The sequence below is a fragment of the Vipera berus genome, assembly GCF_964194415.1.
Source record: "Vipera berus genome assembly, chromosome: 1".
In the NCBI taxonomy this organism is placed as follows: Eukaryota; Metazoa; Chordata; class Lepidosauria; order Squamata; family Viperidae; genus Vipera; species Vipera berus.
Window position 1 is genome coordinate 336,710,727 of NC_138202.1, and position 27,969 is coordinate 336,738,695.

Genomic DNA, 27,969 nt, shown 5'->3' on the forward strand with positions numbered 1-27,969 from the left:
TTGTTAATGCTAGGTTTTGTTCTTGTACAGTTTGCAGACTGGAGCTGAAATGGTCGCTCTACGTTTTAATGTTAAGACTGGGCTATAATACAACCAGAGTGTGGCATTGAGTTCAGCTGGTACATTAAAAATAACATCAGACATGATTTTAATACAGTTTGTTTCAAGAAAATTATAGTCAGTGAGCTCTCCCTAACAGAAGAACAAAGGAAAAGGTGGAGCCATGTTAAGATGAGGAGAAAAATATTTAAGGTTAAAAATGGGCAAAGTGGTTTATTCCACAGCAAGAAGAGGAGGAGGGGTGATGGGTGGTGCTTGGTGAGAGGAACATTCAGCAGCACTTGGTCTTCCAGCCTGTCACACCACTTCCACTGCTGATATCTACATTTTCACTGTTGGGCTCTTTTACAGGGGTCTGTAACAAAGAAGCGATGTGAGAGTTAAGCCAAATTTCACAATTACAGGAGCCATACTCACTGTTCAGTAGAGCAACAAAGCTGAATACACAATTAGTACAGGTAGTCCTCGACTTACAACAGTTCATTTAGTGGCCATTCGAAGTTACAATGGCACTGGAAAAAAGTAACCTATGGTCTTTTCACACAGTTACAACCTTTGTAGCATCCACAGAATCAAATGATCACCTTTTGCAACCTTTTGACAAGCAAAGTCAAGGGGGAAGCCAGATTCACTTAACAACTGGGTTACTAACTTATCAACTGCAGTGATTCACTTAAAAACTGTGGCAAGAAAAGTCATAAAATGGGGCAAAAGACATTTAACAAATGTCTCACTTAACAACAGAAAAATTGGGCTCAATTGTGGTCGTAAGTCGAGGACTACCTGTAATAGTCAAGCACAAAAATTAACAGAAATGCAACTTTTTAGTTGCATAAACCCAGACAAAGATAACTTTACTGAAATAATTACTACTTCCCTCCAGAAGTTGTGAATGCTCCAACACTGGAAGTTTTAAAGAAGAGATTGGACAATCGTTTGTCTGAAATGGTATAGGGTTTCCTGCCTAAGCAGGGGGTTGGACTAGGTGATCTCCAAGGTCCCTTCCAACTCTGTTATTCTATTCTTATACTATTCAGCTATACCCTAATTTTCACGGGACTTAGGAAAATGCCGTTTCTTTGGACTGGTTTGTAATTACCCCAACCTTGAAGTTAGTCTACATTGGTGGAATAGTGTCTCCCATTTATTTATGTAGATCATACCAGATTATTTGAGGAACTGTCTCTTCCCAATTACATTTACTTATTTTAACGGGGTGGGTGGGTATGCTACGGGTGCTGTCTACTGAGCTCCACCAGACACGTGACTTTGATGCTGTTGCTACTGCCATCAAGAACATTATTCCTTCTGAGGTGAGTTAGCCCCATCTCTGTTGGCCTTCTTGAAAGCCCTTAAAACTTGATTCTTTTGTCAACCTTGGAAGGGCATCCCATGGTGAACCTACAAAGTGGCTGTATAATCAAATGTACAGTCCTTCAGTGTTAGACTCTGGTTTTTTTTAATGTATTTTAGTTTTTTGTCATTATGTGTACACTGCCCAGAGTCACCATTCATGAGATGGGGAATTATATAAATTGTTAATTAACATGAAATAAATTTTAATATAGCTACCCCTGTGTATTATAACCCTGATGGTTTACAAACAGCAACAAAACAAAAAGGGTAAAACCAACACAGAAACTCCTGGTGCCCCCTAAAAACAGCTTCATATCCAACAGACAACTTTCTTGAGTCCATCCAACACGCTATCTGAAAGATTTTATGAAAAATAATGTCTGCATCTTAATAAATAAATGAACAAGTATGTTTTTGACTTATTTGTTTAATTAGGGTCTCTTTATCTAGTTTTAGGACCTGTGGGGATAATCAGATCCTATTTATGCAGAAACATTCAGAATTGCAAAGGGTTCACAAACTGTTTTGTAGATGGCAAAACTCACAGACCCAACGACTTGGTCATTTGTTCTAGTGTTATGGGCTCAAACTCTTCCCAGAATGCAGACATGGTTGCCCTTGCTCTTCATGCTTTACCAATGACATTCTTGTGTGCATAGCAGCTATGGGCAAGACTACTACTATTAAGTCAGGATCTCAAACCATATTCAGTATTTAATGTTCCTGCCACCCATTTTCTGCTAAAGATTGCAGTTACCTTTCGAAGAATGTCTTCTGCTAATGTGAGGAATGCCTTCTCAATGTTTATATTTGCTTTTGCACTAGTTTCGAAAAACCTAATACCATGCTCCCTTGCAATCTAGGGCAAAAGGGAAAAAGAACACTGTTAGGCTCATTACAAATGCTTCTGGAAAATGCTACACATCAGCAAGTGTGAACCTACTCAAACATACTGTAAAAAGGACACTTAAAAAAAATCCTAATCCAAACACATTAAAAGATGATTTGCAAGATTAGCAGAACGATTTCTAAGTCTGTCCCAAAGTATATATCTTTTAAAAACATTTTACAAAGCATAATTCATATATGTATAATTTAAAATTCTAGTTAAATAATAGATTATGTTCTCACAGGAATTTAAAGATCTCAGAAACTGAGAAAATAGACTTTTACCCAGTCAATTGTAAAATTTATACAGAACAACTTTAAAAATCAACCCAACATTCCAAATTGAGGGAAACCCTCCAGCAATAAATGCAGATTTCTAATACCAGGACTACAAAGTATTCCACATTGTGACATTTTTTTTATCAATTAGAAGTTTTAAAACATTCAGACCGTTGATTGCTAAAAAAATACAGCAGTTTCTTATAAACCAGGAAATACATAAAATGATGTTAACTTTAAGATAAGCACATTTACAATCAACTCTATTCCCAGCCTTATCAAAACATATAATATGATCCCATTAATCTGGCAGGGTTCAGCCTCACTAAACACACCAAATATATCTTTTAGCCACCAAAAGAATGCCGACCATTGGCCTAAAGGAAACGTAAGACTTACTTTCCTCTATTATCTACACTACCAATGCAGAAAATTGCTGATGTGGTACGCACCTGTTCACCTTTTCCTTTAGGTACCACTCTTTTGTCATCCATATCACATTTGTTTCCTAAAAGCATTCTCTCCACATCTTCGTTAGCATGCTAGGGTGCAATCAAAGAATGATATTTTATATTTCTGTACAGCATTCTATTAACCACGTTATGAAAGTTAAGCTCAGAGGGCATGAGTTAAATTTACAACCCCCTTCCCTTTCATTTTTGGGGCTTGGATGGTTGTTATTTAAGTAAAATAGGTAATTAAGTCTACCACAGATCAAAATTAGGAAATAATGGTAGTCAATTATAAAAAAATATAATAATATACACTCAAGTTATTCTCCAAATGCAACACAAGGTTATATAATACTTTGCCAAGATTGATGTGGTTCAGATTGTACTCTTTTATTGGGACAATTTCACTATGATCCTGTATAGTCCAAAACATAACGTATATACTTGAGTATAAGCCGACTCGAGTATAAGCCGAGACCCCCAATTTCACCCCCAAAAACTGGGAAAAGTTGTTGACTCGAGTATAAGCCGATCCGCCGTTCTGCAAGCCTCCGCCGCCGGCGGAGGCTGGATCCGCGCTCTGCAAGCCTCCGCCGCCGGCGGAGGCTGGATCCGCGCTCTGCAAGCCTCTGCCGCCAGCAGAGGCTCGATCCGCCATTTTGCAAGCCTGAATACACAGGAATACCCTGTGTGGCCGCGGCTCTCGGGGAAGCCCTGGCTGTCCGCTTCCTCGCTCCACGCTGCCATTCGGGGCCCGCACGTTCCCCGGGCAAATCGCGGCGCCCAGCAGGCGAGGAAACACGCCCGCTCCAGTCGCCCCCCCTTCCCTCAGGAGACGCGAAGCAAGTGACCGCCCGGAGCTTACCGAGGACTTGCGCGCGGCCGAGGCTTCGGTGCTTCCAGGATCGCGCGCACCTCTCCCAAGCCGCCGCCGTCCGGAGACCTGCCAAAGTTTGGGGAGGTTTGGGGAGGTGCGCGCGCACCTCCCCAAACCTCCCCAAACGTCGGCAGGTCTCCGTTCCTCCGCGCAGACCTGCCGACGTTTGGGGAGGTTTGGGCGCCTCCCCAAACCTCCCCAAACGTCGGCAGGTCTCCGTTCCTCCTGCCGACGTTTGGGGAGGTTTGGGCGCCTCCCCAAACCTCCCCAGGTCTCCGTTCCTCCTGCCGACGTTTGGGGAGGTTTGGGCGCCTCCCCAAACCTCCCCAGGTCTCCGTTCCTCCGCGCAGACCTGCCGACGTTTGGGGAGGTTTGGGCGCCTCCCCAAACCTCCCCAGGTCTCCGTTCCTCCTGCCGACGTTTGGGGAGGTTTGGGCGCCTCCCCAAACCTCCCCAAACGTCGGCAGGTCTCCGTTCCTCCTGCCGACGTTTGGGGAGGTTTGGGCACCTCCCCAAATCTCCCCAGGTCTCCGTTCCTCCGCGCAGACCTGCCGACGTTTGGGGAGGTTTGGGCGCCTCCCCAAACCTCCCCAGGTCTCCGTTCCTCCGCGCAGACCTGCCGACGTTTGGGGAGGTTTGGGCGCCTCCCCAAACGTCGGCAGGTCTCCGTTCCTCCTGCCGACGTTTGGGGAGGTTTGGGCGCCTCCCCAAACCTCCCCAGGTCTCCGTTCCTCCGCGCAGACCTGCCGACATTTGGGGAGGTTTGGGCGCCTCCCCAAACGTCGGCAGGTCTGCGCGACGTTTGGGGAGGTTTGGGGAGGCGCCCAAACCTCCCCAAACGTCGGCAGGTCTGCGCGGAGGAACGGAGACCTGCCGACGTTTGGGGAGGCGCCCAAACCTCCCCAAACGTCGGCAGGAGGAACGGAGACCTGCCGACGTTTGGGGAGGTTTGGGCGCCTCCCCAAACGTCGGCAGGTCTGCGCGGAGGAACGGAGACCTGGGGAGGTTTGGGGAGGCGCCCAAACCTCCCCAAACGTCGGCAGGAGGAACGGAGACCTGGGGAGGTTTGGGGAGGCGCCCAAACCTCCCCAAACGTCGGCAGGAGGAACGGAGACCTGGGGAGGTTTGGGGAGGCGCCCAAACCTCCCCAAACGTCGGCAGGTCTGCGCGGAGGAACGGAGACCTGGGGAGGTTTGGGGAGGCGCCCAAACCTCCCCAAACGTCGGCAGGAGGAACGGAGACCTGGGGAGGTTTGGGGAGGCGCCCAAACCTCCCCAAACGTCGGCAGGTCTGCGCGGAGGAACGGAGACCTGGGGAGGCGCCCAAACCTCCCCAAACGTCGGCAGGAGGAACGGAGACCTGGGGAGGTTTGGGGAGGCGCCCAAACCTCCCCAAACGTCGGCAGGTCTGCGCGGAGGAACGGAGACCTGGGGAGGTTTGGGGAGGCGCCCAAACCTCCCCAAACGTCGGCAGGAGGAACGGAGACCTGGGGAGGTTTGGGGAGGCGCCCAAACCTCCCCAAACGTCGGCAGGTCTGCGCGGAGGAACGGAGACCTGGGGAGGTTTGGGGAGGCGCCCAAACCTCCCCAAACGTCGGCAGGTCTCCGTTCCTCCGCGCCCTGCCTGCCTGCTTCTTTCCGCTGCGGAAAGAAGCAGGCAAGCAGGGCGCGGAGGAACGGAGACCTGCTGACGTTTGGGGAGGTTTGGGGAGGTGCGCGCGCACCTCCCCAAACCTCCCCAAACTTCGGCAGGTCTCGGACGGCGGTGGCTTGGGAGAGGTGCGCGCGATCCCGGAAGCACCAAAGCCTCGGCCGCGCACAAGTCCTCGGTAAGTTTTTTTGTTGACTGGAGTATAAGCCGAAGTGGAATTTTTCAGCCCAAAAAGTGGGCTGAAAAATTCGGCTTATACTCAAGTATATACGGTATTTAGAATTGGTGAAATCTATGATGTAATAAATATGAACTGGGAAAACTGTATGAAGAATTATGTTCAATAGCAATGCTTACATATAATCAAAGCACAAAATATGAATGTTTATAAACCAATTCTTGAGAATTAAGTTAAAGGAGCAGTGTGGTTTGGAGGTGATTGGATGGGACATTGTAAACTGCATCTACATCAGGCTAAAAGATGTACTAATATTTTGTCTAGATCAGGGGTCTTCAAACTTGACCCTTTTATGACTTGTGGACTTTAGCTCCCAGAATTCCTTGCTGGCTGAGGAATTCTGGGAGTTGAAGTCCACAAGTCATAAAAGGGCGAAGTTTGAAGACCCCTGGTCTAGATAGTTTACTCAGTTTATTATAAATGAACTACATTTATCCTACCAAAACATAGTTCAAAAAATAGTCCTATCAGCCTCCTCTTTAATGGTTTGTTGTTGTTGTTAGTTGCGAAGTCGTGTCCGACCCATCGCGACCCTATGGACAATGTTCCTCCAGGCCTTCCTGTCCTCTACCATCTTCTGGAGTCCATCTAGGCTCACGCCTACTGCTTCAGTGACTCCATCCAGCCACCTCATTCTCTGTCGTCCCCTTCTTCTATTGCCCTCAATCTTTCCCAGCATTAGGCTCTTCTCCAGTGAGTCCTTCCTTCTCATTAGGTGGCCAAAGTATTTGAGTTTTAGCTTCAGGATCTGGCCTTCTAAAGAGCAGTCAGGGTTGATCTCCTCTAGGACTGACCGGTTTGATCGCCTTGCAGTCCAAGGGACTCGCAGGAGTCTTCTCCAGCACCATAGTTCAAAGGCTTCAATTCTTTGGCGCTCAGCCTTTCTTATGGTCCAGCTTTCACTGCCATACATTGCAACTGGGAAGACCATAGCCTTGACTATACGCACTTTTGTTGACTATTAATTGTGATTACTAAGTCTTAGTCTACAAAAACTGCTCAAGTCTTGGCCCATCATGTTTGATTTATGATGCAAAATCTGTGAAAGTCCAAGCTGCAAATTTAAATATGCAGATTACTAATATAATACTAGCTATGAGGAAAATAGTTGTGTTATTAATTAATTCTGATATATTTAAAGTCTATAAAAAGCAACAACAAAATGCTGACACATTCTGTATAAATGCTCAAATTTTAGATAGACGGCATTTAAATCCCCTGGGATCATATATAGTGTCAAACTCTTTCCAATTCTTCTGTAATAAGCAGACATCCATCTGAACACATTTTTTTCAAAAAGATGAAAAGTCAAGAATCAAAAGGTATTTAATCTCTTTGCAAGCATTATTTTTGCACTAACCCGCAGTAAACTGCTTACCTCATCTATGTTTCTAAGCCATTTGCTGATGTTTTCAAAGCTTTTGGCATTGGTGATATCATACACTAGCATGATTCCCATGGCACCTCTGTAGTAGGAGGTGGTGATGGTGTGGAATCGCTCTTGTCCTGCTGTGTCCCTGTAAAGGAAAGCAATGAAACACTGAAGAGTCTAACAAAATGGGTGAAAAGTATTGGTAGGGGAGAAAATGAATATATCAACCACAGTGGAGCCATCTAAAAAAATGTCTCTGGTTCTTTGGGACCTCCAGGCCTGGTGATGTAACTAGGTCTTGAGGGACTTCTGAGGAATGGAACTATTTGACTTCAGGGTTAGGTGGAGGTGGGGAAAATGATCCGTAAAGCCTTCATTAGTTTTTGATTTCTCAGACAATTACAGGTAATCCTTGACTTACAACCATTCATTTAGTGACCACTCAAAATTACAATGGCCCTGAAAAAGTGACTTATGACCATTTTTCACATTTACGACTGTTGCAGCATCCTCATGGTCATATGATCAAAATTTAGGTGCCTGGCGACTAGGATGTATTTATGACAATTGCCGTGTCCTGGGGTCATGTGGTACCTTTTGAGAAGCAAAGTTAATGAGGAAGCCAAATTCACTTAACTCTCCGCGACAATCAAATCAAACAAAGATTTTACTAATTTTACAATCACAGTGATTCAGTTAACAACTGTGGCAAGAAAGGTCACAAAATGGGGTAAAATTTACTTAACAATTCTCTCACCCAAAATTTAAATTTTGGGCTCAATTGTCTTACCTGTACTTTGTACAACTGATGCAGTAATTGCTGCAATAACAATTTTTCCCACTTACCGTAATATATTCCAATCTCCTTGTATAATTTTTTTTAAAAATAACTTTACAATTTGGGAAAATACTTTATGAGCTATATCTCCTCATACAAATACAGATTTTTTTTCTAATCTATTCCTTAATGCAATTTGTTGAGCTCCTTGATTTGTAATCTAGTTTATATGGTTTGTAAAACTGCAGAATATCCTGGGCTCCTAGACAGGAGAGGTTAATATAACACATTTTTTCAATTTTGTTCCAGTTTAAATTCAGATGGATTTGATTTTGCCTTTCCTGCTATAATGTGGTTCACAATTCATTTTGTTCAGGACTAAGAGAGATCTAGATTTAAATTAAGGTACATTCATATAAAGCAATTACTTTGTCAAGTTTTACAAAAAATTTCATGATTCATTATAAAAACAAGAGAAAATTGGAAGAAATGACTGGCTGTACATTTAAGTGGCTTATTTAATTCTCAAATGGAGATCAATATTTGAAGAAATACCGGTAGATTCAGAAATGATTACAGCAACCAAGGGTATGTATCAATTGGCACGTATCAATTCTTGTTACAGCCTAATATTACCATTTGCGCCTCATTCTTACAACAGAAAATGCCAGACATTCTGATCAATAATTTATTGAGAAATGGTTGGTATGCTTATAAGAAAGCTATGGAAAATCAGGATTAGAATTTGCTCAGATGGCAGCATTCTCCCAGTTGCAATTCATTTCACTGTCCTTTGTCGTTCACATATACAACACACTGAGATATATTGTGGAGTGGAAAAAATGGATTGATTACATCCAGAATAAATATGAGTCTAAAAAGTTTTACTTAGCATTTGAATAAGTATTGATGTGATATTTATATTGCTTGTAGTTATTTTATAAGAGTTAAAGTGCGACAGATTTAATAGTTATTGTTGTTTGCATATGGTAGATTATGATTGTTTTTACTGTTATACCTTGTATTTAGCTCTGGGAAGTCGGGGAGGGGGGAGGGGGAGGGAGGGAGGTGTTGGGGAGGGTTGGGAAGAGGGGAGGGGGTGGGGAGGGGTTTTGTTTTGTTAAAAATAAAATGTATTGTAAAACTTTTCAATAAAAAAAAACACACTGCATACCATCTGCTTATCTAGGATATTCTATGGAACTGTAGAAGTGGACTAAGCCATTAAACTTCAATGAATTTAATTTTCAACTTGTTAAAAAGGAGCCCTAGCCAGGAGTTTGATCCTGATCGGCTGAAATTTGACTTAGCCTTCCATCTGAGGTCAGTAAAATGAGGACCCAGATTGTTGAGGGCAATATGCTGACACTGTAAACTGCTCAGAGAATGCTGTTAACTATGGAGCGGTATACAAGTCTAAGTGCTATTTTGATTCAGTTTTACCTTGACTTCTTCTAGAACAGAAAGATGGACTTTTATGTACAGCTTAGGTAAAAAGAATATATTCTCCTCTAAAACAACTGGCTGGAAAAATGGGAAAACATGAGATACTATATTCACATTTTCTCTAAATAAAATGCACGACCTATGGATAACTCAGAGGCTCAAGTCCTTGAAATTTTAAGACAACCAACACATTCATATAATAATTATGGAATATTGGAACTGTATGAATAAAACAACAAAGGCAAAATAGCAAACTTAAGCTTGAGTACCTCATGGTACCCAGGAAAATGGTTTTACAGGGAAGATAATTTTATAAATGCAATACTCTTATACTGATAGCAATAAGATTCTATAAATGCAAAATTATTGCTATTCTCTGAAATACAAAGTAGTCTTTCTTGAACTGAAGTGAACTATCTTGAAAACTATCTAGAAAGGTTTTCTTCAGTTCCAAGGAATGTTTTCCCTTTTTAAAAAGGAATGAAGTGACATCATATTCGCTTACTCTCTCTAGCTAGTTTAGATATCATATATATCTAAATATCTAATGGTTCTCCTGCTTGAGCAGGGAGCTGGACTAGAAGACCTCCAAGGTCCCTTCCAGCTCTATTCTATTCTAAAAAATTGTGCTGGCCATTAATTTTAATGAAGAAAGAGCAAGATGATTAATTTACAATAACGATCTTCCAGAGTTATTGGAAGTATGTCTTTGTGATTATTTAAAAATAAATGTCAGTGCTCTCTTAACATTTTGTTCCATATATCAAATTTAATGTTTCTTTTATAAGAATTGGCCTGAGGTGAGATGGACAGCAAAAAAATAATAATAAGTAAATAAATAAATAAGCAAGTACAATTCATTGGACTTACAGTTACTGTATTCAAGAGAACCCCTGCTGATTTTGTACGTTTGCCCACCGATGACAATAATAATGGTAATAATGATAATGATAATAATAATAAAGTTGGAAGGGACCTTGGAGGTCATCTAGTCCAACCCCTTGCTCAGGCAGGAAACCTTATACCATTTCAGGCAAATGGCTGTCCAGTCTCTTCTTAAAAACCTCCAGTGTTGGAGCATTCACCACCTCTGGAGGCAGGTTGTTCCACTGGTTAATTGTTCTAACTGTCAGGAAGTTTCTCCTTAGTTCTAGGTTGCTTCTCTCCTTGACTAGTTTCCATCCGTTGCTTCTTGTCCTGCTTTCAGGTGCTTTGGAGAATAGCTTGACTCCCTCTTCTTTGTGGCAGCCCCTGAGATATTGGAACACTGCTATCATGTCACCCCTCACTCTTCTCTTCGTTAAACTACACATACCCAATTCCAGCAACCGTTCCCTAAGATACTTTGTATATTAAAATTTTTAAGAGAAATAAAATACAATTTACATTTAAAGAAAAGTAAGATCCTTGAATAAGTAATATCAGGTGGAATAACCTTTTTCCCCTTTGCACATACTTCTCTAAAGTTAAAGAAAGAGTTCACTGTAAGCAATTGTTTAATGGCTCATTAGCTGAATTCATGCAACAGTCTAAGTCATTAACTACCAGCGTTTACAACTACTACAATGAAAACATGTTAAGCTGACACCAACAAAGCACACCATAGTTCATTGCAAAGTATGAACCTCTTTACCCATTTCTTGGAACTTTTCATCTAGAGCAGGCATGTTAAACCCGCGATGTCACGTGACATCGTGCAACGTATTGGAACTTTTTCCCCATTGCAGGCAATGGGGTAGGTGCGGTTTTGGCATGACGCATCTGGCCTATGGGCCGGCAGTTTGACATGCCTGAGGAGAATGGAGCTTTCCATCCAAAGAGATTCTGAGATAAGGCCATTCTCAAGACTAAAAGGAGAAGCATATTAAATGTGCACTCCATATCTGCTTTGGTCCTAAAATTATTGCCTCTAGACAAGATGGGCAGCACACAAATCTAATAAATAAATAAAAATAGCTAATAAAAATCACAGGAAGTATTTCCGAATGTCAGAAAGTTTTATTAGTCACTTACCATATCTGTAGCTTTATCTTCTTTCCTTGCAATTCAACTGTTTTTATCTTGAAATCTATCCCTATAAAATAAAAATGAAACAAGTAAATCAACAAAGCAGCATGAAAATATCCACACAAAGAAAAGAACACACACAAATACAGTATATCTGAGAAGTATAAGCATAAATATTCCATCAAAGAACTCCATAGAAAATATTATTTTGAATTTGTTCCCTGCCGCAGGAGGACTGTATTTGGGCTGCTTCTTTGTGCATTTCATTATAGTTACTCTTCTGTTATTCATGTTTTTAATCCCAACAGTGCATTCAGATTTATAAGCTTCTGACAATCAGTTGTAATTAGGACATCATATAAGGTAGGAAAATAAAAAAATAAATAAAAAGCATTTGATTATATTTACCTACTTGTATTACTTTAGGTACCAAGACACTACAGCTTCAGCTTTGTACGAAATTACATGTAATACTAGTATCCCCCCAAAAACAAAAAAGTAGTTCCCAAAGGTTTTCAGGACAATTCATGTATGTAGAATATATTTCTAAATACTACATATACATGTAATTAGTTATGCAATGGAGATGAGCACCATGCCCTAGATTCAGACACAACTGACAGGGAAGCCTTTACCCTTTTAGTGTGATTGTAATATTATTATTTATCCTTATCTTGTTTACTCCTCCTTTTTACTGGTATTATTATTATTCTGTTGCTTTTCATGTACACTGAGTGCTTCTGTACCAGAGACAATTTCCTTGTATGCTGAATCACAGTTGGCCAAATAAAGTTCAATTCAATTCTTCTGAATGACACCCTATCTGACATGATTTTAACCTTAGTTTTAGCACTAGCAATATGGAGGAGGAGGAGGAGGAGGAGGAGGAGGAAGGAAGGAAGGAAGGAAGGAAGGAAGGAAGGAAGGAAGGAAGGAAGGAAGGAAGGAAGGAAGGAAGGAAAGAAAGAAAGAAAGAAAGAAAGAAAGAAAGAAAGAAAGAAAGAAAGAAAGAAAGGTTGTAGGGGAAGGGTGTGAATCTCTGATATCCGATTCTTTTTTGTTTAAATACAGATTGGTTATACATTAAACATGAAGCATTAATGTTACAGTGCCATGTTCTGTTTTAATGTTATGCCACCATGTTTTCAAGCCCCTAACCAAGAATGACACGTAGGGATTCTTTCAAATTGACTTTATTGTTTAACACCTATTGACAAAATCTTGCAAGACTGAGGATTCTACTATCTGCATCTGTAATATACTCTGTAGAGAGGGACTGTCTTCACTGTTTTCCTCTCACATGAAATATCCAGACACAGTTGTCTCTTATTCCTCTGGAATGAACCCCCTCCCTATGGCATTCCATTTTAAGTATTCTCATTTTAAACTGCATTATATTTTCCAAACAAAATGTAGAGTAGGAAGCAGGGAATGAAAAGTGAACAAGTAATTTTAACTGATGTTTATATTATTGTCTAATTTTTCCTTTTTTCAGAACTGTTTTTTTTCTCTGGACTAAAAATGCCTCTTAAGAATTCCCCATACATTTCATCAACAATGGCCCTGTACACCGCCCTGAGTCCTTCGGGAGAAGGGCGGTATAAAAATTAAAATAAATAAATAAATAAACATAGACCATGTAGCAGAAATTAACTATCACAAATAGTCATTGGATTTGAAAAAGCATAATATAATTTACACTGACTGAACCCAGCTCCAATGCACAATCCTATTAATTTTTTTTAAAAAAATATGTTCATGCTGATTTGCAAGCATTGATAAAATTACTGAATACGTATAAAAATATAAATGGTTATATTTACTAGAGGAAAAATAATTTATCTGCTACATATATCTCGTGGCCAAATTGTGAGATTCTGGATTGTTTGAGGGGCTGGGAAAGATTAAGTGTGGAAGCCAGGTCATTTTTTTCTCCTCAATTTCTGCTGCTCTTATTTCCATGCTCTTTTGTAACAAAACAAAAAAAATGCAATAAAACAATTTTAATGGTATGATTTAGGGTGCTAGCTAGGCCAAATGCAGTTTGGGAACTGTCCATTCATGACTTATATTAATATGAGATGATTAGTTAGCTTAGGCTAACTCAAACTGTTAAAACCAAAATAATTTTGCTATTTTGGAAAGATTATGATATATTTAATAAATGTTTATATTATCAGGTTTAGTTTGTGAATTATTTTCAAATTGAAACTGAAAGTCTCATCCCACGGCATTAGAAAAAAAGTTGAAAATGGGAAGTATCAACTAGCATTAGGAAAACTTAAATGTCTGTGTCATCTTTACTTGGGGGGGGTGTATTAAATTTAGGGTTGATGCAAAACTAATTCAAAACAATGGAACAGGTTTGACTGGAAATTATCTTTGGGATTTATTTGCAACACCTCTTTGTAATATCTAGGATGATATTTCAGAATCATGAATCTCCAAATGTGATTTCCAGTCAAAGCCTATTATATTTCTGTTCTGTAATACTTAGTTTGAAGTTTGTACCTCAAAATAAAGGTAGTATCGGCATTTCAGTGTGGGGACCAGATGAAACACCTCAAAACACTAATGCTGCTACATTCTTCAAAAATCTATGCCAAAGGTTTTACAAAAGTTTTTAACATTTTGTTGCAACGTTCAAGTTCTGCCCTCTCACCAAAATGTGGGATTTATAGGACAAATGCAAGCCAACATAAGCAATCAATGCCAAAATTTTGTATTGCTTTAGTCACCAAGTCCAAAGTTCATTATGTATATCAGTCACCTTCCACTCTTTGCATGATCTGAGAAATAATCTGAAGTTGAGTACCGTAAGTAAAAGTTATTTCTTGCAGTTTCAGTTTTTGTTTTTTTGTAATTGATATAATTATCTGGCAGAAGTAGTGTACAGTAATTTTCAATTTACATTACAACACATCAGGAAAAACTTTGGGAAGGTAAGTAACAAAGTAAACATTGGTATTTTAAATTTCTAAAACTATATCAATATTAAATCAAATTATCAATTACTTGGAATTTATTCCTAACACTTAGTAACACTGAAAGTTGCCCTGACAATATTCTAGAAATCCAATACTCTGGATTACAACTACATTGGTAAAATGTACTAGATCAGGGGTCCCCAATTCCCGGTCTGTGGACCAGTGGCCGTGGCATGCCAGCAACCGGGCTGCATAAACAAAGCATCCTACGGGATGCAGGCAGCGCACAAAACCACGCCCCCTCTGGTCCACGGAAAAACCTCTCTCCACGGAACCAGTCCCTGGTGCCCAAAAGGTTGGGGACCTCTGTACTAGATAGTACTGCTTATTAAATGCAATTAAATTGTTTTGATTAGAGAAAACAGAATTTAAGATCTGTGATTCTCACTAATAAGAACACTTTTCAATTGCAGTTGTCCCAAATATATATCTTTTTTATGGAAAAAAAGAAATATCAAATTCATAACCTGATATGTTTGGAACTGCCCATTATAGATACACAAACTAATTCTCAGGACTAAACAAGAAGTTATACTGAAGCATGTGACCACTTATACAGAATATAATATGGTAGGTAGATGCTTCAGAGTAGATTGGTGTATGCAATAAATTCAAATATCTTCATTTCAATCAACAAACATTTGTATTTCAAAAACAAAATGATTTATTATAGATATAATTGCCTAGGATTATGACTGTTTTGCAAAGTAACATGATGCGACAATTATCAAGAGTCATCAAGCAAAATAAGGAAAAAGAATGGGGAAGTATAAAATGGGAGAAAATCAAATGTTAATTTTAGGTTTCATTTTGCCTAAGGACTTTGAAAGATTCTCCACTATTTTTAATAAGCAGATTTAATTTTTATGTCTAATGGAAAAATAGCAATATGAGATTCAGAGAGTTAATATAATTAATTAGGGTATATAACTCTGCTGCACCAATATAGAATCAGAATAAATTTGAAAAAGGCATACTAATTATCTATGTTTGAAGGCAGAATATAAAACCTAGGCCTGATTAAACAGCAAACAGCAGCATCCTAAGATGGAAATTAATGAGAGGCATTCTTTAATAGTGAGTTCAGTTAAAAGACTGAGTATGAACTGACAGCGTTTAAACAAACAAATGTATAGACAAGTTTATACTTGTTGCACATTTTAATTGTGATTTTGCCTCTTAAAATAGGTTTCCTCATTTATGCTTACAGCTTGGAAATGCTAAATCAGAAATTAAATTGCTATGTCAAGATGTTGCAGCAAGCGAAGATAATCTTTATCTCTAGTTAGAAATTTACCAACATTTGAAGTTTGCTGACAAACTCAGAATTGAATTGAGCAATAAAATAAACTTGAGCAATAAAATCCTGCCACTCAATGGAGCAAGTAACATATAGACATAATATAGTTTGGTTTTGGTTTCTATTATATCACACAGCAGACCTAACCATAATAGCCTAGCTTCAGACATAACATGGAGAATGGATTATGTAGTTCATTTCTGATCTTAGATATCAGTATGTAACATCAATAAAGCAGCTAACATTTTCCCCAAAAGATAAAACAATTCTAGACTGCAGATTTACAATCTAATAGACACAACAGAAAAAATACAATATGAAGTGCCAGAATAAATGCCTAGCATTACTAGAGGAAGACTCAGTGTGTCTGATCAAACATGAGTACGAGCCCACACAGGTAGTCTTCAGGTTACAACTACCCCTTCAGCAATTATGATGCTACTGAATGAGGGAGCCTCATGACTGGTCCTCAAAGTTGCATCCATTCCAGCATTCCTGCAATCACATGGTCAATTTGGTTGCTTGATAACCAGCTTGTATTTTATGATGGTTGCAGTGTACCATGTAATATGCCAGCTGTTCCCAATGTTCCCTGCCAGCTTCCCACAATCAAAGTTAATGGGGAAACTGGTAGATGGGTTCAAATTGCACCCACCGCCTTTTCGCTTACCCACCTGCCCTGTACTCCACAACGCTTGCACCTCTCACCCATGGGCTTGTTTGCCTGGGACTTCCACATTTTCCTATATGAATTCACACACACAGAAACACACCTCTTATATCTATATCTATCTACAATACATGTATCAATCTGTATCTATCTATATATCCATATACACACACACATGTCTATTTGTATAAATGTATATATGTGTATGTACACACACACACACACAAAATATGTATATACATAGATACACACACATACACACATACATAGATACATACGTGCCACATACCCAAACCTTAAGATCTAATTCTTCAGGTCCTCCCACCAAAGGTGGTGAGATGGGTCTCTACAAGGGAGCTAGCTTTTTCTGTGGTAGCATCCTATTTATGGAATTCCCTCCCCAGTGTGATGGAAGCTCACTTCAGTGTTATTTTGGCATCAGGTGAAGACCTTCTATTTTCCCAGGGTTTTAAACTGGCTTCTAATTTTTTTTAAAAAGTAGTGTTTGAGTGACTGCCTTGCTGCTGTTTAGTCTGCATGGTGTTATCTTTCTACATTTTATTTGATATTATTGATATGGTTTTATTTAAATCGAATCATTTTCTTTCATTATAAACTGCCCAGAAAGCTTCAGTGAATAAATGGGTAGCTTAAAATGTTTAATATATACTGGTTTGTGTGCACTCTCACAAACTAATACAATCCATAGTACTTTTTGCTACAAGGATGCTTTAACTTTTGTTACTGATGCAGATTTTTCCCCCCGCATTTCAATGCTCCATCCAGGTAGAGAAGGATTTTTCTCCTTGCTCATTCTACCAAGTAGAAACCAGCAATATTTTGGCAGACAGAAGAATGAAAAATCTGTAAATCTGTAAGAGAGTGGAGGGAGTGTTCATTCATGTTTCTGGAGGTCTGCAAGATCATGTTTAGGCTTATTCAATACAAATTTGAAGGTTGATCTTAAAATTTTTAAAAGTAACTCATTAATGGACTGAAAAATTAACATTTTCTGTTATGATCTCCTCCTGCTCTGCTCTACTCTGGAGAAGGTCATCGATTGAAATGGTTATATCCAAGTCCTTCAATCAGAATTCCCTCGGACAAATGGTAGTTCTAATTGCAAAGAATGTTATGGCAAAGGCTATTAGAGTTGGCTTGGAAAAATCTGGATGATTACTAGATAACAAAAAATATATATGCATTTTTAGTAGCTCTTTACTGTCATCTGGTGACCAGCAATAGCACTTAAACTTATGCAGGTAGTCCTTGAGTTACGAGGACTAATGGAGCTTGCCAATTCGTTCGAGTGAATCACATATAATGAATGTGGAAACTCCCTGCTTTCGCCCACGCACGTCGCACTCTCAAAGAAATCACGGAAGGGAGAAGACAGATCTTCACAAGTGAGTCCGGCGTGGCTAGATGGGAAAGGGGAAGCAACTGTGGGGAGCGGAGGGGGAGATAGGCAGGGTAAATGCTGCAGTGCCTCTGTTGTCATTCGAAGGGTGAACGACTGCCATGGTGCTGCAACATTTGTAATTTCAGGACACCATCATAAATGCTTGGGGGGGATTATCACATAACTTCAAACAGTCACTAAGTGAACTGTCGTAACTCGAGGATTACCTATATACCTTTATAGCACTCTCTGGGCAGTTTACAATGTCAGCGTATTGCCCCCAACAATCTGGGTCCTCATTTTACCGACCTAAGAGGATGGAAGGCTGAATCAACCTTGATCCCCGTCAGGATCAAATTCTAGAATTTCAGAGTTAGCTTGCAATACTGCATTTTAACCACTGTGACACCAGGGCTCCTCTACCAGGGTTTTGAATTTCACTGTTGCTTATATCTAGGGCACATGAAAGAGTTTCAGATCCTATGAATCCAACTCTATATTGCCAAAGCCATAGCCAACTCAGAATGGGAACATAAAATATTTTGTTTCTTGTCCCCAGTATTGATTATCCAACTTAAAAATGTTGGTACTAATCTGCCCTCCTTTTGCACTTTAATTGCCAAATAGGAAGAACAGAAGTCCTATAATATGCGCTCAAGATTTAAATGAATAAAAATACCTTTACTCCACAAATAACTGACTTCCTACTAGAATTAACAGAAAGATATACTTAAGAGTTCACACTAAATCACAAATGGTTAGTTTCAGCAACACACTAAATAAAAAACAAACCAAATTATGACTAAATGTGTTGTGTGAAACAGATCAAAATTTAGTAAGATCTTGGAGCTATAATAAACATAAGCTTTAAAATACAAATTACATTGTTAGATTTTCTCATAGTTCATTAAGTCATTAACTAGTTTTTAAAAGTTCTTATTTGGCATGTGCAAAACAAACTATGAGAATTTCTAAATCACAATTCACTGGTTAGTATTAACAAATCAGGTAACTTAATTCAACAAACTTGATTAAAAAAAATCAGGGCATACTGGATTATATGAACCCAGCCTACTTATGGTTCTTCAAAAACACTTTTCCCCATTCATCTACATAAGATTCTCATTTACATAATTTTCTTTAATTCTTCACATTCTGCTTGTTACTATATTTTATTTAAGCTCTTTTGCTATATAGTCAGATTAGTTCTTTCCAAAACAAAGTTCAACTGTTTATACAGTAAATATTTAAATGTTCATTTATTTCCAAAATGGAAATTGAAAATTTCATAACTGTGGCTTAAGTTTAAAGGAATTATCTGAATTACTGTACTACTACAAAATATTAATTCTATTGTATTCTGATATATGCAAAGAGAAGAGATAGCTATTTTAGGAGGCTAATGAAAAAATCTCAAAAAGGTTCATTATATGCAGCAGCAATATAAACAAAAAAGGCAAGGTTTGAACAAGTATTTTACTACTTGCAAAGAGGTCAATACATCTTTCAGGTTAAACCTTTTCCGCCTCCATAGCTGCTATCTCAACTGGAGTCTAGTACTACTTCACATCCATTCTAAGTTGAAGAAACTAGATAAAATAACTTAAAACATCATTGTTGTTGTTGTTAGCTGTGAAGTCGTGTCCGACCCATCGCAACCCTATGGACAACGTTCCTCCAGGCCTTCCTGTCCTCTACCATCTTCTGGAGTCCATCTAGGCTCACACCTACTGCTTCAGTGACTCCATCCAGCCACCTCATTCTCTGTCGTCCCCTTCTTCTATTGCCCTCAATCTTTCCCAGCATTAGGCTCCTCTCCAGTGAGTCCTTTCTTCTCATTAGGTGGCCAAAGTATTTGAGTTTTAGCTTCAGGATCTGACCTTCTAAAGAGCAGTCAGGGTTGATCTCCTCTAGGACTGACCGGTTTGATCGCCTTGCAGTCCAAGGGACTCGCAGGAGTCTTCTCCAGCACCATAGTTCAAAGGCCTCAATTCTTTGGCGCTCAGCCTTTTTTATGGTCCAACTTTCACTGCCATACATTGCAACTGGGAAGACCATAGCCTTGACTATACGCACTTTTGTTGACAAGAGTGATGTCTCTGCTTTTTAGTGTGCTGTCTAGATTTGCCATGGCTTTCCTCCCGAGAAGCAAGTGTCTTTTAATTTCTTGGCTACAGTCCCCATCTGCAATGATCTTGGAGCCCAGGAAAATAAAATCTGTCACTACCTCCATTTCTTCCCCAACTATTTGCCAGGAATTGAGAGGGCCGGATGCCATGATCTTGGTTCTTTTTTTAATGTTAAGTAAAACATCATAGTGGAATTATATTCCTGTACAAATACTTCTTGCTTAATGACCTTAACTGGGACTGGAATTGCTACTGCTAACCAAAGCAGTCATTATGGAAAACAGAATAAGAGACTTGGAATGGGCCTTGGAGTTCTTCTAGTCCAACCCCCCTGCTCACTCACTTAGCAATGTCCGTTTCAGTTGTTAGGTGATAACTTCCTGTTTTGCCTACCCTGTTGTGCTTGCCTCTGCTTCAAGTCTACCCCCCCCCCCAAAAAAAAAACAACTCAGCTCTTTTGGCTGCTTTGCATTCTACTACCATCCACCCCTGCTGGCCCAAACTGAGCATCACTGGGGGTTTTTTTCCTACTACTGCTCACAAAGTGTGTTGGGCTCAGGCAGCTGTTGGCCCTTCATAAGGCCAAAAGGGCAGAGATTTGGAGGCGGGGAGATGGGAGGATGGGGAAGTTGAAGCATAAATTATTATCATAAATTTGGGTGGACTGCCAATCACCCAAATTTTGATAGTGACTGCAGGTGTATTACAACAGGCACAATCTTGAGAACTGGCTATGCCTATCATTTGTTTAGTGCCATCATGACTTTGAACAATTGCTAAATAAATGATTGTTAAGCAAAGACTACTTGTACAGGACTGTTCTTTTGCCTCACCTTCTTGCTAGGTTCACAAATCTTGCTAAATTCAAGTAGAAAACATTTTTTCCTCTGGAGATGCTCTTTTATTTTTTTGAACTTTAAGGGAAGAATGAGAAGTTGATGACAAGGCACTTCCATAGGGGGTAGCCATCTTCCATATTTATTAATTAAAAAGCAAGAAATACCTCATTGTCAATGTGTTATTATCTTGCCATTAAATTCTAGCAAAATGATCTGGGCACAGCAGCCTTCATAGCACACAGTGATATCATGCATGATTATGTATTCTCATTCCAACATTCCAACATCTAGCATAGCATAGCAACATCTAGGCATGCTCTACAGGTTGCAAATGTGGGGCATGAGATCTATAAACTGCTTGCCCCTGTTCTAACATATTGTGTTATTTGTTTCATTTTGTTTACCACACGATATGTGGATCCAACCAGTGTGGTTTATTTGATAAATTATGGTTAGAACGCTTTGTGAATTCAGTTATTGAACTCCTATACCTGAAAGGGTTTGCATAAGCATATTTTCTTTATTTGACTTTAACCAAGATCATATTTGATCCAAAAATAAAACTAAACTTTAAAGTTTGTGGCCATCAAGCATATTGGTCCGGAAAAGAGTTAACAAAGGTGATTCAGAATGAGTTCCAGCATACAGTATTCCAGATCTACATATTCTCCTCAGTGCTCCTTTTCATGAGAGTCAAAACCATGGCTTTAGGACAAACCATTTCTCTAGTACCTTCAAACTTGGAGCGCAATGATTTAGTCCAAACTGCCCACCCTCCCCAAATAAATTTAGACTACAGTCACTTCAAATTAATACTGACTAACAAGAAACAAATAAAATGCTATCAGGAAAACAACTATTCAGATTTAGCAGATGTAAATGCATAAAATCCTTTCCATATACTGTAGTTCAAAGTCTAAAGTTTAAAATAATGATTTATGCACCACAGAATTTTCAGTTTAGCACTACAAATCTCACCAGTTTACTGATATTTAGCTTGACGTAATCCTGTTAACAGAATAGTTATTTGCAGTCAACTGCTCTGCTAATCAAGGCAAGTTAGGAAAGAGATACTGCTTTTTCACTATTTTATTTATTTATTTATAAAATTTATTGGCCGCCCGTCTTATACAGGGAACACTGTGTGGATTGTGCTAACATCCAATTTATCACAACTCTCAGCCTAGTTTTCTTCATAAATGTAGGTGAGGGGAGTTCTCTTAAAATTGCTGCCAGCAGCTTATAAGTGAAATACTTAATATTATTTGCAAAGGGTTTCTTACATACTAAATCTAAAATGAAGCTCCAGTCATATATACCAATTACACTGTATTAGTAATGAGAAAAATCCTTGGTAGCTAAACCCAACAAGCCAGTTTATATCATAATTAAAATAACCGTTGAATAGCAGGCCATTTACATTGTAAACATATAACATAACTCTATTAGTTGTCATTAAAAAGTATTAAATAAATGTTACTTGGGGCATGTAAAATAAACTTCCATACCCAAACCTTAACAGGAATAAATCATAACCTAAGATACATGGGTAGAAAATAACTTCTCTGGATTCCAACATACAAGGTCTTATTTGATAATATAGTACAGTATGGGGAATCCTTGATTATACTCAATTTTGCTTTTGAAGGCCAACTTTCTGCTCCTACCAGGGAACGTATGATGACTTAGGTATTTTAGCACTGGAAGATATTTATAGCAATCCTAGCTGAGATACAGAAATCATCTGCCTCCTCTCAGCATTTACTTTTCAAACAGGAGTAGGACCACAACTAAAAATAACACTGTCCCAAAACATTGGCAAGCTAAATGGTGTGCCAGAAATTTAATTTTGAAGATCCAATGTCACCCTGAAGCAGTGTCAACCATTGTATCAAATTAATACATCTGAAAGTCTTGAGAACTACAAACTCCTAAAATTTGCCCAATCAAAAACAAACAAACATTAGGAGTCTGTTAAAACTTGCTAAAGGGCTTTCAAACATAGTAAAGTCTGAAAGTATCTGGATATAAGAACAAAAAATATACTAATTAGCATCAGAAGGAAAGATGATTTAATGCTGATAATGGGTCGGGATTTAATATACAAGCCCAGCTAGAGCTAGTGCAAATGCAGCAACGTGCAGTTCTGGGGGCCCCAGGATGGCACATATATAACAGTACTGTTCCTTCCAAGTCCAATTCAAGGTGTTGTATATTACCTTCAAAGTTCTATATGGCGTGGGTCCAGGGTATCTGAGGAGCTGACTCACTTCAAAGGGACTAACTCACTGCACTTATGCCATTGGGACAGGCCTACTACAAACACCATCTGCCAAGAATTCCGGTGGGTGGCATCAAGAAAATAAGCCTTTTCTCCTATGGCTTCAACCCTGTGGAACATCTGACCAACGGAGGTGAGAAGTGCACACACCCTTTTGGCCTTCTGGAAGGGCCTGGTGGAAAAGCCAAGTTTCAAGGGATCTTTAAACATAGTCAGGTAGAGGCTAGATCAGCATCATCCAAAGTCATCAGTATCAATAGCCACACATTTATGAGACTATTCAAAGAGTCAACAGATGTCTAGGGATGAATAAGTGGTTGATAAACAATAGATGATAGATGGAGTTCAATTAATCTTTTGAGGTCTCTGTAAAGCTGCACACCAGTCCCTAGTCATGAAAATGAGGTGGTTAGAAGCAAGACAGTTTTGAGTGGTCAGTCACCAGTGAGAGCAGCCTTGAATTGTCTCTGTTATTATGTTTTGAGGTTGATGAACTATCTGAAACTTAATTGAGCTGATGAGCTGAAGAATTTGGGGGACTCCTGGGCTAGACAGAGGAAATACTAAAGTGCAGGTGCTGCTACAAAGAACACACATTACAGATCCTTAGCATCACACTACAAGTAGTCCTCAAGTTACAGTGGCAATTTGGGAGTGGAATTTCCATCCCTAAGTGGTGTAGTCACAAAGCACTACGTCAGTAACTACATCGTTTAGTGACAGCAATCCATGCAGTACATTTTGCCGTTGTTAAGAGAAGATGATGGGTTGTTAAGTGAACACCTTGCAATATTCTGCTGGCTTCCAACAGGAAGACTGGCAGGAAGTTTTAAGTCCCAGGTGGCTCACAAACAAGCCTGAAGACAGGTAAGTGGCTGCTGCTGTCAGGTGGGAAAAGATGCACAAGTGTCAGGGAAGGAGTGGCATAAGTATGGGGTAACTGCTGCCAGATGACAGTGAAACTATTAAGGTGCATGAGCGGTGAGGAGACACATTGCGAGTACAGTGGGGTTTGGGGTGACTGCTGCCATGTGTGTGCCTGGCTGAGGAATTCTGGGAGTTGAAGTCCACAAGTCATAAAAGGGCCAAGTTTGAAGACCCTTGGTCAAGATCATGAACACAAGAGCTCTGGGACAGATGTGAGTTTGAGAACCAGCTGCAGTCACCACTCTTTCAATGCCATCATAACTTTAGACGGTCACTGAATGAGTGGTCATTAACTGAGGACTATCTGTATCATGCTGCGAAAGTGATGAAATGTTTTTAAACAACTATTTCAATTTTTGCAAATAATTCTGATATTATTAACCTTTTATGCCATCAAAAGGAAAGGCTTTCCAAAGCTTGTTTTTAAATGAGCAAGAGGGATCAGTATGCAATTGATAACCACCTACAGATAGATCTTGACTTATGACCATAACTGACCCCTTACAATGGTTGTAAGTTGTGCCAGTCATTAAGTGGGTCACTATGTGATCATTCTCCATTTTACCATCTTTTTTGTAGCAATCACTATTTTAGCCAGAGTTTTTTGCTTGAAACTGAAAGTAAACGCATTTCCAGCAATAAATAAAAATAAATAAATTGCAGTCATGTGATCCTGGGATGTTGCAAATGCCTGTAAATGTGGATTGCCAAGTGCCCAAAATGTAATCATGTCACTGCTGGACAGTGTGTGTGTGGCTCTCAGAGCTTTGAAACCAAGTCGTAAGTAGTTATAGGGAGGTCCAGCATAACTTTGGGTGCTAAGGTAGTTCTTAACTTATGGCTGATTGTTCATTTAAAGTTACGACAGTCTTGGAAAAGGTGCATTATAGTCTACAAAGCCCTTCTAGGCCTCGTAAAACATAGCCACATTTGGGGGCACTTGACAACCAGCTTGCATTTATGAATGACTGCAGCATCCTGTAGTCACATGACAGCAATTTGTGAGTTTCCAACAAACAAAATGAATTTGCCTAATGACTATGTGATTCACTATAAAAATTGTAAAAATAAAAATAAAAAATCAGGTGCCTTGACTTACAGTGGCAATAACTTACAATTGAAATTCCAGTCCCAAATGTGGTTTTAAGTCAAGGACTACCTATAAGTAGTGAATTTAAAGTTTAAATTAGACAAAACTAGAAAGATAAATATTAGAGGTTAAATTTAATATCTAAAACAATAAAGTTCTCTATCTGTATAGCAGCAATCAGTTGTAAAAAGTATCTATGTTAACTCTAAACACTGCCAACTTTTATGCATCTCCTTAAGGATTTTTTTTTTCAGTGAAAACTTCTGGTAATAAATCAAAAGCCACTACATATTACATTATTTAAATTTACATCTAAATTAACTGGAACATGCATATTATAATCAAGATGTAATTATTTTCAATAGTTCTATGTATCAATGTACATAATACGTGGATCAACTCTAAGATGGCTGCTCCTTAGAACTTTGAAAAACATCCTAAATCTATAGATTTCCTTACAGAACAAACAATCCATTCACTATATGTAAACTTGAGGAAATGAACATTAACTGCTGCCACTAATAAAAGTTAAACTTTCCTCAGTCAGATCTTTCAGAAAAGAAATCTATGATTTGCCAATAAATATGATTATTTGCCATTCCACATACTGTTCTTCAATGTTAATGTCTAGCCTGGAAGTGAGGAGAATAGCTAAGATGATGCTCAAGAAGCATTTATAATTATCGGTAAAGGTATTACTGTATATAGCATTTTACCTACTCTATATAAATGTAACTCTGGGTCTATGGAGCAACTGCAGGGGAAAGAAGGCATGGCTGTTTTAAGGAGCCACAGGTAGATGCTATATTCATGCCCTAAAACTCAGAAGCCCCTTTTTGCTTTTGACTTGGAAGTGCTGCATAGTCCTACAATGTTTACTTTCATATTCAGCTGAAAGTCCCCAGCAGCACTATGATAAACTCCAGCAGTGGCTAGCAAATGATACCTCTAACCTATCGTGTAACTTGAGATTTTAGAATATTTTGCTAAACTAAAGTGTGCAAAGCAAAACACAATGAATAATTTTAATAGGTTTGATTCAATTCCTTTTAGGAATCTGAAGTATCTGTATACAGGGCCAATGGTTTCTGCATCCTCAGCATTAATAGAGATAGTAAAGCTGGAGAATACAGCTTTCATTCAAAACTCATGATTTAATCTTACATAATGGTTAGACAATCTGCCTAAGTCACATTAAAAAAAGGGGTATTTTATAAACCAATGATCTATTTACAGCCATGAAAACTTTTAAAAGTCTCAAAAAACAGCCATCTAAGTCCAGCACTGAAATAAAACAAAAACTTGTTTTGCACACTTTTTAGATTTTCAAAAATCACCTCCATCATAGTGGAATTTCTTTCCTCCAAACATCAGAAACTGCCAGTAGGGCAACAACCATTAATCTGTATACATGGATCAACTAGATGTCCATTTGGGACATAGAATAGCAGTTGAAAGTATATAACAAATATGAACAAAGAAATCAAGCACAAAGGATATATATTTAAGAAAACTAATATGTATGAACAAGCAGTATCAACACTAGGGGGTGTGGGAGAAATAGAAAACCTTGGATGATGTTGAGATCACTCCCAGGAATGAATGTGGCATTGGTAAGATACAGTGGTATAAAGTCATACTCCACTTAACATGAAAGAAATGGAGTATGCACTACTGGTGTTAGCAAAAGGACCAAAGGGTGCTACAGATCACTGAATTACAGTTAGCCATACAGGTCGATGTATTAAAAAAAATTGCCCTTCCTTTTCAAAAGGAAAGGGTTACTTGAATAAGAACAGCTTATTGTGCAGCTGGAATGACAGCTAACACTTTTTTTTCTTATGGAAGGCAAAGATTGCAAAATATCAACATAATGTAGAAGTAAAAAAGAAAAGTCATCAATTCAGCAGTTACATTACCAAAAAAATAAAGATTATTCCAGAATGGATTGTACTCTAAAAAATATTAGGTAAAAGCAGGATTATCCTACATTCAAAGCTGAAAAGTATAATGAGACAGAGAACAGGAACAAAGGATATCTAGACAAGATACTTGGGGTGCGGTTATATCATAAAATAACTTCCTCAATCCAACCACCTCAACGCATTGTGGCCCAAAACTCACATCATTTTTTTTCCCCTTATCGGCATCGGAAGAATTTCTCAGAGGGAGATGGAACCGACATTCCTACAGGCGCACCTTCATTGCCACAGGAAAAAGAAAAAAAAAACTAGAGAAAGCCGAGATGGCGGAGAAAATAAAAATACTATATTGGGAGGGCACAAAAGAGGCTCTCTGGAGGGAAAGCAGAGCATAAAAAAAAAAGCCGCGGGCGCAATACTTGGCACTCCCAACTCTCGCTCACCGATGGTGGAGATGAATGTGGTGTTAAAAGCATCATCGGAGAACCGGAAAAGCACGCAAGTCTTGCCAACGCCCGAGTCGCCGATCAGCAGCAGCTTGAAGAGCAGGTCGTAGGTTTTCTTCGCCATGGGGGCCCCCCCGCGCCGCGCGCCACTTCCTCGCCAGGCTCTGCCTCAACAGGCGCCGCCGCCGCCGCCGCCTTGGACCCTCCGAGACCCCTCAGTACTACACGCACAAGGCCGGGCTCCGCGGCGGTGGCGAAGGAGGAGGAGGAGGAGGAGGCGGCGGCAAGCTGAGGGAGGGAAGGGGAGGCACAAAATGGCTGCCTTGGTGACAGCGGCCGGGCCGGGCAGGGCAGGCAGCAGCTGTATGACTTGGCTCCCGGCAGAGCTTCCTCACGGGTGAACGGCGATGGCGGCTGCGCTCGACTTCATGCCCCTCGGTCCCTCCTCAGGCGAGCGCTTCTCGGTTTTCTTAAGCCAGTCAACGCTCCGGAAGGGAGCAGGCCGTACACACGAACACCCGGGCCGAGGGACTCAGTGAACGGGTGGGGCGGGGTTACGCTCACGCAAGGGAT

At 39.6% G+C, this 27,969-nt stretch overlaps 1 protein-coding gene across 1 annotated transcript; it reads right to left on the bottom strand.

Moving 5' to 3' along the window:
* Positions 1-52: 52 nt before the first annotated feature.
* RAB10 (RAB10, member RAS oncogene family) lies at positions 53-27,969 on the bottom strand. Its single transcript, XM_081313064.1, has 6 exons — positions 27,394-27,969; positions 11,410-11,470; positions 7,179-7,317; positions 3,036-3,125; positions 2,174-2,275; positions 53-415 (listed from the first exon to the last, which is right to left on the bottom strand). Exons 1-6 carry the CDS (start codon positions 27,518-27,520, stop codon positions 332-334), a joined length of 603 nt encoding a protein of 200 aa, XP_081169190.1. The 5' UTR covers positions 27,521-27,969; the 3' UTR covers positions 53-331.